Here is a 14,410-nt window from a genome sequence, read left to right as displayed (position 1 = left end):
ATTTGTGATTTCTTGGGTTCAGAATTGTGTGTATTGGTGATATGATGAACACAGATGGTGTCCTTGTTAATCTGTAGGAGATACTTGATATTCTCACAAATCAGGAATACAACCTCAATACAGAAAAGTAGCAGATCCTATTTCCTGAGTTTTGTAAAATATAGTCATCCTTTGATATCAGAGGGATTGGTTCCAGGACCCCTGATGAATACCAAAGTCCAAAGATGCTCAAGTTCCTTATAGTTGGCTTTTTTATCCATGTTTCTATATCTTTAGATTGAATCTACTGTGGATTGAATTTGATCCATAGTTGGTCAAATTTGTGAATGCAGACCCCACAGATATGAGATGCTGAACATAGTGTCTTTATCTAGAAATACACATACCATATGACTTAGAAATTCACTAAATTAAAAAAAAAAACAGGCTATTGATTTGCAGGTGCTGGGTATGGTTAAGTAGTGACATCTTGAATGTAGAAACATAATAGTAGAATAAGGGGTAAACTAGCAAAAGCATTATATCTGTTGCTGTGAAAATATCCTTATACTTCAATAACTTTGGATAAAATTATTAGTTGATATAAGAGGCATCAAGAAAGATGTAAATAGTACTTAGAATTCTCAGTAATAACATACTGTACTATCTAGTCCATTTGGATAATTTTCAATGAGAATGTGTTTTCTAAAATTGGGTATTTTAAGCTTTAATTGCATATAAAGATTTCTCTAGTGTACTGTTTACAATGTTTCTGAATAGCAAAGTACTACTATTACTTATAAAAGTGTTAATGTACTGCTAAGCAGTTTTCTTTCTTTTTTTTTTTTTTTGAGATGGAGTTTCACTCTTGTTACCTATGCTGGATTGCAATGGTGCGATCTCGGCTCACCGCAACCTCCGCCTCCTGGGTTCAGGCAATTCTCCTGCCTCAGCCTCCTGAGTAGCTGGGATTACAAGCACGCGCCACCATGCCCAGCTAATTTTTTGTATTTTTTAGTAGAGATGGGGTTTCACCATGTTGACCAGGATGGTCTTGATCTCTTGACCTTGTGATCTACCTGCCTCGGCCTCCCAAAGTGCTGGGATTACAGGCGTGAGCCACCGCACCCAGCCTAGCAGTTTTCTTAAAATACTTTTTCCTGAACTCTTTCCTAAGGCTAGAAGAGATAAAAGCAAATAATACATATGTTTAGATAAATATTGAATGCATGTACTGTGGGTTTTTTTTTTTTTTTTTGAGACGGAGTTTCGCTCTCGTTACCCAGGCTGGAGTGCAATGGCGCGATCTCGGCTCACTGCAACCTCCGCCTCCTGGGTTCAGGCAATTCTCCTGCCTCAGCTTCCTGAGTAGCTGGGATTACAGGCACGCGCCACCATGCCCAGCTAATTTTTTTGTATTAGTAGAGACGGGGTTTCACAATATTGACCAGGATGGTCTCGATCTCTTGACCTCGTGATCCACCCGCCTCGGCCTCCCAAAGTGCTGGGATTACAGGCTTGAGCCACCGCGCCCGGCCTGTACTGTGGTTTTATTATTTTCATTACAATGTGATGTTTTTATAGTGTACCTAACTCATTTCATTTTTTGTTATCACATGAAAGTTGGCATCATTCCTACGGTAGATAAATAATTGAGCATTTAAAAACCTTGGATCCAGTGCAATAACACAGGATTGTTGTTTAAACACTAGTTTTAAAACTGCGGAAGAGAATAAAATGTGGTAATGGAAGTTTCCCCCATAATAAATACATTAAATGTTTGAATTCTCTTGTTTTATCAATTGTCAATTTTATAAATAGAGCTACATCTGAAATTTCTTTTTAGCCTTCTTCATTGTAAACCTTTCTCTCTTTTTCTCTTTCTCTCTTAGCAATCTTCCTGAGCTCTTTTCGGGTGCCATATGAGGAAATCAGAATGATGATATTGGAAGTAGATGAAACACAGTTGGCAGAGTCTATGATTCAGGTAAACAAAGAGGCACAGCTTAAATTTCAATATTTCATTGCAAGTTTCTCATTAAATAGAAATCTGTAAGTGAAGCAAAGTTCTTAACCCAAATCATTCAACTGGAAAATCATTGCTGCATAATTAGTTTTAGCATAACTTCTGCATTGCCAGGAGAGAAAGCTGCATCTTCTCTTAACTGCATATGAAATATAATGCGATCAATGATTACATTTTAAGTAATTTTAAGTTATTGTTTCTGAAAGCAAATTGTTTAATTTTACATTTTTTTGTTATAGTTTAGATTATTAATGTGTTACTTAAAATTTGTTTCTATGGCCCTTTTAGAATGTGTTTTTCTTTAGCTTATGAAGATATTATTACATGGAATATAAGATTAAGGGAGTTTTCATTTATTTACAATTACCCTTACTAACAATTCTTCCTTGAGTCAGTTGGGCTCCTATGAATATTAGAGATTGTTTACATAGTATTCTTAATTTATTCAGAAGGCTAGAAGATTTTTATTAATGGTTTTTATTGATAGTATTTTCAAATGAATTCATTTTCAAATGAATTCAAATGAATCGTGTCGAAGTTATTGCTGAATTCCACATAAGAAATCAATAACGTATATCTTGATAAAATTTAAAGTTGGAGAATCAAAACACAAATTATGTAGTAAGACAAAATCTTCAGCTTACCACCTTTTGTTCTGATAGTGGATATATTTAGGAAAATAATTACTTAACAATAAAAAGAAACCAAATATTTGTTTCTTTGGTGAAATATTTGCTTTGCCAGCAAGCAATCAAATTATTTTGAACATTTTAACTAATCAGTAAATGATATCTTTGGAAGTTGTTCTGAGTTTTGCTTTTCCTATCTTGTAAATGTAGTGGTCATATAATTTCACTAGTTATTTGTGCTGTGAGTCTCTGAGACTCATCAACTACCTAATTCAACTACTTTTATTTAAGCATTTTTTTTCACTCTCTTTCTTTTTACTGGATTTTCATCTTTGTTCATGTTGATTATGTGTGTGCCGTCTTGCTGGGAATAGATTCCAAGTTCCTTAAATAAAATTTTTCTACTTAATGCTTGTTTGTATTTCTTATAATGAATTAGTTAAATATTTACAGAGTAGCTTTTAGCTTGATTACATGAATGTTTTAAATGAACACATGGTTTTGTTTTATAATAGAAAAAAGATGATTTACTTTTTAAAATTCATGTCTGAAGTACATTCAGCTCCATATATTTTTTAACATATTAGATTTCTATTGATACTATAACAATTCACCAAAAACTTATGTGCTTAAAATAATACAATTTATTTTCTTATATTCCTGTAAAACAGGAGTCTGATATTGGTCTTACTATGCTAACATCAAAGTATTGGCAGAACGGCCTGTGTTTCTTTTTGTAGGCTATAGGGAAGAATCCGTTTGTATTTCCAGCTTCTCATGGTTGCTCATATTCCATGGCTTGTGGATCCGTTCCTTCATCTTCCAAGCCAGCAATCTTGCATCCTTCGATTCCTTTGTCTCACAGTCACATCTCACTCCAGCTCTATTGTTTTTTCATTTCTACTTTTAAGGACTTTTTGATTACATTGGGCACATCCAAATAATTCGGGATAACCACTCTAAGGTCAGCTGATAGCAACTTTAATTCCGTCTATAACCTAAATTCCCTTTGCCATTTAACTTAATATTTTCTCAGGTTTTGGGCTACATCTTTAAGAATAGGTGTCATTGTTGTGCCTATCATACTTTCTAAATATAAAACCAGTCGAGTATTTTTAAAACATAAAAATTTATTTTGAACATATATAAAGTTTTAATGTATTCATTAAAAAATAACAATTTCTTTTTATTTGAACTCTTAATTTTAAAAGTATAGTCCTCATTTTAATGTGAAGAACTTCCTATTTTGACCAGGGCATGGAAACAGAGCTTTATGTTATAATAATCATGATTTAGGTTGCTGTGTTCACTGTGATGATTATATTTTGACATATTTAGTTATTTATTCATATTACATCTAGAGGTCAGCAGTATGTCATTGTTTTGCCATTTTTCATGCCACTTTTCCCACATCATTTTTTACCCATTTACCTGTATTTGTCATATCAGTCATTTATTAATTCATTTTGCAAATAGTTTATATGCCATGTCCAGGGATTGTATTAGGCTCAATAATTTTTATTTTTTATTACTTTTGTTTCTTTTTGAGACAGAGTCTCACTCTGTCACTCAGGATGGAGTGCAATGTTGTGATCTCGGCCCACTGCAACCTCCGCCTTCTGGATTCAAGCAAATCTTCTGCCTCAGCCTCCCAAGTAGCTGGGATTTCAGGCACCTGCCACCATGCCCAGCTAATTTTTGTATTTTTAGTAGAAATGGGTTTTCACCATGTTGGCCAGGCTTGTCTTGAACTCCTGTCCTCAAGTGATCTGCCCACCTCAGCCTCCCAAAGTTCTGGATTATAGTCATGAGCCACTATACCTGGCTGTATATTAGTCTCAGTAAGGATTAGACTTGACCTTCTTGGAATTTATAGTTTGGCAAGGGAAATGACATTTACGTACATAATTGTAAAGCAAGGTAAGCAAAATTTTAAGATTGGTTTAGAACAATAGAATATGTTGGGGGAGTATGCTTTGTGAGTGTATGTGTGGAGGCAGGGGTATGTAAAGGCTGAATATGTATAGATGTAGAATAGAGGAGAGGAGTTGCATGAACAATATAGTGAAGGGTGATTGTTTAGGCAGTAATAATACTGTGAGCTGTGAGGGAAAAGCTGGGCATGTGTGCATATCTGTGCAGAATATAGCTGGACAGGAGCTTAAGATTTGTGAAGGGTATGGGAAATTTGTCTATGGGGAGAGACAAAGGGAGGTTGGGACCATACACTGAAAAATCACAATAGTATTTTTATGTTAGAATGTAAAATTAATGAAGTGAAAAATAAAAAAATTCAAATGAAAGATGAAAACCTAATTATATATTAGATATTCAGGGGGATTTGATTGTCATCTAAAAGGATGCTAAAGAAATTCAGAGGCCTGATGTAATAAAATCTAACTCACAATCCAACTGTCAACTAGAATGGGTAAAAAAAAATATAAATAACCTGGTCTCAAGCAATTCCACTAAGAGAAATTTCTGTTTATGTGGGGAAATCATATGCTTTTATTTTTATTCAGTTTGATAGTATTAATAGTGAATACTTTGTCTAGGGATGATCTTAAAATGCCACTTTTTTTGTTTTGTTTTTGGCCAGTTAACCAAGTTTTTGTCCAAAGGTACACAGTGAGTCAATAAGCTATTCTTTGATCTAATTGCTTTTGATGTATAACATTCTCTAACAGTATTTTTAACTAATAACACGTTTGGGGAATTTCCCCCCATAAATATATATAGCATGATTTAGGCTTAATTATAGTTTGTATTCGACTTTGGACTTGTACAGAATTTACTTATGCTGTAATTTGGAATTGTGAGCACCAACCACTCTTTTTTATCTTAATTTTAATATCAATGCACTAACTTCTTGTAACACTATTATAGTTGATTATATTTTGATACAATGGATCTATATAGACTTTGTCCAAGGAATTCTTTAATCACTTAAGTTCTATCAGGAAGATGTAGTCTTGTGTATTCTTTTATTCTTTCTTCAAGTCGCTCTCTTAAGTGTGCGGCGTAAGTTTCTAAAGGATCTTTTTATCTGCAAGGTGTATCAATCATCATGTGTCTTCAACACCTTTTAAAATTTTCTTTCAGATCAGAAAAGTTACTTTGTCTTTGTTTTAGAGACATCTTCAGTTACTATTAAAACTGTAATCCTATTGGTAAATCTTGCAAGCACTGCCATTAAAATTCCCTTGATTTCTATTCTGCCCCTTCCCGTGCCTTTTTGTAGCAATATGATGATTTCTTTTATCCTCCTGAGTGAAGTGTTAAAATATGTTTGGCTTTCCCTGAAATTTCTGACATTTAATTCCCTAAAGCTGAAATGTAATGGATCACATTCATCCAGGTGAGAAAGCTGTTCCTTTGGTATAGGTTGAGTTCTCTTTCTCAATTATATAGCTAATCAAATAAACATTCAGTTTCAGTAGTGCTTGATTTGAATATATAATAACTCTGGGATAGAGAAATAGAAAATTAACTGTTTTCAAGATGCAGGGAGTTTTGCTTAAGGCTTATTAGGAAGGAGGTTACCTGGAAATAAAACTAAAGATTAATTTTTAAATTATATATTTAAAATTCAAGAAGTGCCTTTAGTGAAGATCTTTCCTTCTGGTTTTAATTTTTAGAACTTAATAAAGCATCTTCCTGATCAGGAGCAATTAAATTCATTGTCTCAGTTCAAGAGTGAATATAACAACTTATGTGAACCTGAGCAGTTTGCTGTTGTGGTAAGTACCAAGTCTCAGAGAGGATTTTTATACTGTGCCAAACAAGAGAACATGTCAAGTGTTTTTATATCGTTAAATGTAAAAAAGCATGTGAGTGATCACATACATTTAATGTCCATCTTGCTTTTTTTTAAACCTGAGGATATTCATGTGAAATTATCTTGATTTAAAATATGTATTGAAACTCTAGCATTAAATGAAGTCCAAGGCGCTTTTGAAAAGTGTATGTATAATTTTTTTGCTCTCTATTTAATGTCAATGTAAAATAAAAACTGTATTTCTTATGAATAGAGAGTATATTTGTGATTTATTCTAGAGCTGTGTATTCCTACATATTGCAAGAGTACTTCAGTTTCTCCTTCTGATCACTTACTTGAATTCATCTCATAGTTTAGACTGAAATTATAAATATAGTCTCTTTCTTGGCATTTAGGATGAAAACTGAATTCATTTTAGAAAATCTTTGAGGCAGCTTGATAATCATCTTGTTCTAGCCTTTTATTTTATAGAAGCTGGGGTCTAAAGTGGTGAAAAGAATTTCTAGTGGCATATATTAGCTGTATTGCAACTTAAAATTTTAAGATTTTTATCAAGGTTTCTTTTCTGTGTTCTTTTCTCCTACCATTAAATTATTATTTTTAGGCTAATTACATTTTGTCATTATAACAATACTTTAGTTTTGTTTCTCTCATAAGGTTGTTTATTTTTTCTCTTTCATCTTCAGTTATATTAATAATCTCCAGGGCCAAGATGGAATTTTGTTTGACAGAATTTTAAAAATTCAGGTTGAGTTACTTAATAGCTGTGCCTGCTCCTCGTAGATATTTGCTTTTAAATTCCTTCCTATCTCTTTATAAATCCACTCTACTCCTCCTCACTTCCACCAAAGTTCAAAAAACTCTAAATAGAACACAAAAGGAAAAAGCATGGTTTTCCTTCTTCACAGTCTTCTTATTTTCATTGGAAAACTTTTTTTTTTTTTTGAGACAGAATCTTCCTCTGTCGCCCAGGCTGGAGTGCAGTGGCACAGTCTCAGCTCACTGCAACCTCTACCTCCCAGGTTCAAGTGATTCTCTTGCCTCACCCTCTGGAGTAGCTGGGATTACAGGCACCTGCCACTATACATGGCTTTTTTTTTTTTTTTTTTTTTTTGTATTTTTAGTAGAGATGTTGTTTCACCGTGTTGGCCGGGCTAGTCTCGAACTCCTGACCTCAGGTGATCCGCTTGCCAAAGTCTGGGATTACAGGTATGGGCCACTGCTCCTGGCCTATTCTAAAACTTTTAAATTCATTGTCTTTATCACAACAAAAAAATTTTTCACTTTTTAATCTAATTCTTCAGGGTATTCTCTTCCCTGCCCACCCTTTTTCTGTCTCCTTTCTTTTCTCTGTATTTCGTCACTTGCTTTGTTTTCTATTACCTGGTCAGTTTGTCTATTTGATACTTTATTTACCATGTCTTCCATATGAAAATAGGTGAATAAGGGAGAATATGCATTACATTTTTAACCACGGGCTATTTAGAGTGTTTATTTTTACCTGTGTTTTGATTCTTGAATTAAAATAATTATGTAAAATTACAGTTGTTGAAATATTTCCCGTGTACATTAAATCTGATACCATTCAAGGTTATATGAAAATGTCTATTTAACAAGTAATTTTTTATGTTGCCTATCATCATAGTAAAGGTTTAAAACTTTCTCTGTTCTAGTGATTCAAGAAGACTGCTCAAATTTGCAGATATTTTCAATTTATTTAAAATAGCCAAGTTATGTCTTGTTAAAAATTTAGAATTCACATTAAAAAGCTTTGATTTACAAAGAGTATACTTTTGGCAATCGGCAAATTAAAACAAATGAATTGCCAAATACCAATGCTAGAGGTAATAGTTTTTATTTTAAGATGGGGATGGATCACTTCCCTTTCAGGACATGTCAACTCAAACTTGATCTGGAATCTACGCATTTCATGCTGAGTCATACCTGAGTGGCAATGAAATGTAAATTGGAAAGAGTAATGCTATTGAAAAACATCTCCTATAGACAGTATGAACAATGTTTTAGTCATCTATTGATTATATGAATACTCCTGAACAAATCGTTTTAAGTTCTGGTTTCAACGGTAGTAATATTTTAAAAGGTAATTGTATTGGTGGAAAAACAGAATGAAAGTTGAGGAACAAAATGAAATCCTTTTTTTTCCTTTAATCAAATAATAATGCTCTTTGATTTTACCTTTTTCCATTTCTAATTTTCACTATTTCCAATCTGGCTCACACTACTTCTCAACTTCTGCTATCCAAAAAGAAGTGGGAAACCTGCTTAAAGTGCCAAACAATCCTTGATCGTTAACCAAAAAAATACTGGTCATAGAGCGTTAGACAGTGTAGAACATCTGAAATTTTCTGTACTCCTTTCTAGATTAAAAACTTTTGCTAACTTATTAAAGAATAATATGTTTTCAGTTTATCAACCTTGTATCAGTAAGAGAGTAATTTGATGATTTTAAGAAATTGATTATAATTATCAGTTGTATTTATATAAGACTTCTATAATAATGTTTCATTTTTAAAGTAATAAACTTTTTGAAGTATTTATATAAAAAATGGGCAATTAACTTGAGATGAATTAAACTGCATATTTCTATAAGACATCCTTGCCTTAAAAAGATGTTTACTTCTTGATTTAGCCTAAATTTAAAGTACATTTGAAATGTACTAATCATTTCTACCTGAAAAGTTATCACACAGTTAGAAATAAGAAAAAGTCAAAAGTTTGGGGTAGCCTTAGTTCTTTCCCAGCTCCAAATAGCACCAAAGCTTGACTTTTCATTTGTTTTTCACTGTAGATAAACTAGCTCTTAACTGTTTGATCTTTAGGTTCCGTAGACTGATGGTGTGATTTCTAGCATTTTCACTTGAACAAAAACTAGTTAAAATTCTACTGTTTTTACTTGCCACTGTTTCTTTTATCCAATTATGTAAATTCATTAATTTGATTTATATTAATTATAAATTTTTCGGAAAGGTGCGTTTTATTTAAACTGACACCCAAACTTGAGAGAGTAGATTAAATTCAGTAAAGTTGTTTGCATTATATAGTCAACTATAAGAATTAGTTAAAAAACATAAGGCGCAGCTCCACCGTGACATTGGTGTTTATGTTATTTTCTTTTTGATAGAAAGTCAGGGTGTAAAAGTAACACATCTAAAATATTAGTAACCAATGTCAATTAAAGTCCAATTAGCATATATCAGAAATAATTTATATACTGGTCTCCAGGCTGGAGTGGAGTGGTGCAATCTCAGCTTACTTCAACCTCTGCCTCATGGGTTCAAGCGATTCTCCTGCCTCAGACTCCCGAGTAGCTGGGATTATAGACGCACACCACCACGCCCAGCTAATTTTTTGTATTTTTAGTAGAGATGGGGTTTCACCATGTTGGCCAGGATGATCTCAATCTCTTGACCTTGTAATCTGCCCACCTCAGCCTCCCAAAGTGCTGGGATTACAGGTGTGAGCCACCACACCCAGCTATATGTCTTACTTTTACTTTGTATTACTTGGATACAGTTTTCCAGGGCTCTATATCTTATAGAGTATGGTATACAAATTTACTGTGAGAATTATTATGTTAGTTTCTACTAAATTGTATATTCTTAAAACTTCTAACCAGTAAGCCATTTGATATGTCTGTTTTTTCACATTTTCTGTAATATAGACTTTCATGTTCATATTTATGTCTCTGTTGAAATTGGAAGCAAAATTATTTAATGCTGATATTACCTGTCTTTCTAATTTAGAGTCTTAAATGTCTATGTAGTAGACATGAATACTTTTTGTGGTACTCAGTTCTTAGTCATTCATCTGTTATTTATAGTAATTCAGAAACTTAAGTTACCTTCTTGAACTAATCTCCTTGTGGTTCTTGTGACAACATGGACCCATTTGATCAGGATAGCTCTCAAGGTCTTCTAGAGCCTATCATCCATGTGTTGGGTAAAATAGTGCTGATGACATGTGGTCGTAGGTTAACTTGTAGCTATTAGGATTGGAATACAGTTACATGATTTCAGGGCCTTACAGCTTAATTATATTATTGACTTGTTTTTGTAGATGATTATAATTTATGTCCTGTGTTTTCTAGGAGATTTTGGCATATGAAAAGTAACACATCAAAAATCCAATAATCTCTAATGCCAAGAGACTAAGGATCCTGGCCAAATTGTGTTTTAGAGGAATGCCCTGAGAGGGCGTCTGTCTCTATAGCTTTTTGTAGTGGCTTGAAATGAATAAAGCCATTTGTGTGCTGTTTTTGTTTGTTAAGTTTCTGGGCAGAAGACACTGAATACTGACTAATGTGCTTAATTTGAAATATTCTTTTTCCTGGACAGTCCAGGACAAAATTTTCTTGTGAACAAATTGGTGTGTATTTGAGAGGCAATAGCCTCCTCTTTTATTCAGCTTAATTTTCTATCACTAGATTAACAAATGAAAATATACTTTGTCATTAGTTGGAGTCATTGCTTGTATCTCTTCTTGGATTCTTTCCATCCCTCTTCAGCCCCAACACCTTCTTGTCCATCCTCCCAAAATATTACCTACTTACCAAAGGTTGGTTCCCAGGGAGTAGAGCCTGACTTTAGTTGTATAACTGCATTTCTTGTATTTGTAGGGTTTCTTTGATAATAAGCTATTAGGTAAAATCACAGTGCTCACAGTGGGGTGGTTTAACTGTGAGAAATGATTTATGTAAATATTCAGTGGGATCAGAAGATTAGCTGAAGTTTGGAAAGACCTAAAAATTTGCAATTGAAGCTTGGTGTACTAGACTCTCTTTGATTAAAAACTCGAAGTTTTTGAGTATTTGTCTCCATGTTATTTAATTCTGTTAAGCTGCCTGTTCTTCAAAGGAATCAAACCTTTATAGGAAGATTGAATTGAACAAATGTCCTTTTTGTGTGCTGTATTTTGATCTACCACCATTTGGTGTCACTGTAGGGCAGGGCTTTTAAACTTTGTGCAGCTGAGGCCTTTTTAATGAAAAATGTTGTAGGAAGTTCATACATATCTCCCTGCATTTAAAATGTCTTGCTTTAAAATACACCATATATTCTCATTGTAAAACATTCAAATAACATAAAAATATTGAATACAATGTAGAGGTTCCCTGTATCCCACTACCTCATTTCATTCCACACAATTAACATTTTTAACAATCTTTTGGACTTCTAATTCCATTTCTATGTATTTACCAATGTATGCATGTTCATATGAACATTAGGAAAAAAATCCATTGTTCTGAAACTTTTTTTCCTGAGTCATATATTTTGAATATGTTTTTCATGTTGTACTGTTTTTAAATTCTTGTGTTGTGTTTTATAGCCCATATTATGATTTTTCCTTTTAATCATTCTCTTAATGAAGGATACTTAGTTCTAGTTTCCCATCCTGCCTCAGGTTTTTAAAAAAATGATTCTGTATACATCTTCGTGTATGTATTTGAAGGCAGTGCATTAGTATAGCTATGAACATGGTCTGGCTTTAAATCCTAGCTGTACCTATTCCTAGCTATATGATCTTTGGTAGATACTCATTTTTTGGTACTGGTGTTTCCTTATTTATGAAGTAAGACTATATTAGTTTACTGTTGCTGCTATAACAAATTACCACTAACTTAGTGGCTTAAAACAATACAAGTTTATGGTCTTGCAGTTCTGGAGATCAGTAGTCCAAAATGGTTTGGCTGGGGTGCATTCCTTCCGAGGTCTCTAGAGGAAAAATTTATTTCCTTGCTTTTTCCAGCTTTGAGAAACTGCCCGCATTCCTTGGTTCATGGTTCAGCATTGCTCTGACTTCTATTTTTGTCATTACAACCCCTTCTCTGACCCTCCTGCTTCCCTCTTATAAAGATCCTGTGATTATATTGGTTCTTCCCAGATAATCCAGGGTAATCTTCACCATCTCATGATCCTTTATAACATCTACAAAGTCCCTTTTCCTATGTAAGATAAAACATTCAAAAATATCAGGTATTAGGACATGGATATCTTTGAGGGACCGTTATTTTGCCTATAACAGGGACAATAATAGTGCCTACCTACAATGCATGGTTCTGAGTATTAAATAAATTGAGAGTGAATCAGTGTAAATCATCTTACAATCATACTTTTGTTATTATTCATTATATTATTTCTTTAGGAAATAGTCTTAGAATTTGAATTGCTAAATTGAAAGGCCTTTTTAATCTTGCTAGTTACTGTCAAATTGCCTTTCCATAAGGCATGTCAACTGCACTTTTATGAATAATATAAGTGAGGTTCTTTTCCTTGCATAATCACTAATATTGTTTTTCTTTTTTATTTGGTGACTTTTATTTTACTTATTTTATATATCCTGGTTATTAAATGAGATTGAAGCAGTTATATATTTATTTGTTGTTTATATTTTTTCTTAGAATTCCCTGTTAATAGTGTTGATTTTCCTATTTTATTGACTTATAGCTTGTAAGAGCTCCTTATATATTCTATAATGCTAGTCTTGTAAATGTTTGCAATTTTTCTCACTGCCTCTTGTCTTTTTACTTTTATTTATGACATCTGCTTATCTTGCATCTTTTAAGTTTGGTTTTAAAAGTGAATTAAAATAAAGAAAATCTACATTACTCACTTAATGATAGAGATGTGTTATTTTTTTGGGGACACACTGGTTCTTCGTACATGATAGGTGCATGGAAAATAGCAGTTAGTTAATTCTTTAATTTGATTAAATGGAGGATCTTGTAAAGATGTAAAATGGAGAATGAAATGCCCCTATATGTGTTTCACTGACTCTAAATTCCTTCAGTTGCTCCCTGAGACTTTCACATTGATACCCAAAATTCTTAGAGGAGCATTAGGCCTTTAAAAAAGGCATCATTTAGGTAAAGTGACACAATAAATGGCATATATTTAAAGTATAGCAGTTGAATAATTTTAACATATGAAAACATCCATGAAATGATTACAACAATCAAGATAATGAACATACCTATTACCCCTAAATGTTTTCTCAGGCTCATCTATAATCCTGTCCTTCCCACCCAGCATTATGGCTTTCAATGAAACAGTTCCTGCCATTCCCTTTCTACCTCATATCTTACTTTTCTCTTTCTGCTTCATCATTGCTAGACAATTTGCTGAGCTCTGAAAGCATCGTGCTCTAGCCTGTCAATATTCTGCTTTTCCTTCCTTTCCCCTTTGAGGAAGCCTCTTTGGGGAGCTTTCCCTAACACTTCATTCTCTGCAATATTCAGTATCTTTCCTCTTTGTTACCACAGAACCCTGTGCATATCTCTAAATGGCTTGTATTATACTGGAATATAAGTGTTATTTTACAAGTCACAGTCTTTATGCTCTGAACTTTTTGACAGGGTAGAGTGTATTATGCTTATCTTTCTATTCCCAGTGTGTGGCACATCTACTGACACGTAGTGCCACATAATAAATATAGGTTAAATGAATGTATGAAATACAGGAGAGTTGAACAGAAAGGATGGAAAAAATATAGCAAGAACAATAAAATGAAAACAGTATTTTTAAAAATCATGTTGAGTATTTTTGAGATTTATGTTAAAAATTAATCTGTAGATGATTTCTCTGTGAGTGAAAATCAGTTAATTCAAAAGTAGACCAAGAAATCAATAACTTGGTGCATAATTCACCCTTTTTTTTTTTAAAAGAAGAGAACTTATGCCCTAAGTGTTCTTGCCAATTAACTTGTAGGCTTGTCTTGTACAACACCTTAGATTGAACTTTTTCCTGATCTTTAACTCAGAAGGCCATGTTGTTCTGAGTGTGACTACTCATGGTACTCTATACAGTACTTGTTTTAGTACTTAGTAGTTTTATTTCCTAAAAGATGTTTAGGAAATTGTGATTTGGTACAAGAATCATGGCTTATCGAAACACTTTATAATAAAGATTGACCAAGATAGGCAAGGAGCCTGATGAGGTATCTCCACCAAACCAATGCTTTCCCAGACCAAGTATCTCCAGA

The 14,410-nt window shown here is 33.3% G+C and overlaps 1 protein-coding gene across 1 annotated transcript in view; it reads left to right on the top strand.

The window, feature by feature from the left end:
* Window positions 1–14,410, top strand: part of LOC105727117 (protein diaphanous homolog 3) — a 345,513-nt gene that overhangs the window by 94,671 nt on the left and 236,432 nt on the right. The window contains exons 14-15 of the mRNA XM_064373482.1: window positions 1,872–1,966; window positions 6,273–6,374. Coding sequence (XP_064229552.1) covers window positions 1,872–1,966; window positions 6,273–6,374 — 197 coding nt within the window. The remainder of the gene's footprint in view (window positions 1–1,871; window positions 1,967–6,272; window positions 6,375–14,410) is intronic.

This window comes from Aotus nancymaae, unplaced genomic scaffold, assembly GCF_030222135.1.
Source record: "Aotus nancymaae isolate 86718 unplaced genomic scaffold, 86718_ANA_hifiasm-v0.15.2.pri h1tg000009l, whole genome shotgun sequence".
Lineage (NCBI taxonomy): Eukaryota > Metazoa > Chordata > Mammalia > Primates > Aotidae > Aotus > Aotus nancymaae.
The sequence above is the reverse complement of the archived record's forward strand: the minus strand, read 5'-3'. Positions and strand labels throughout refer to the sequence as shown.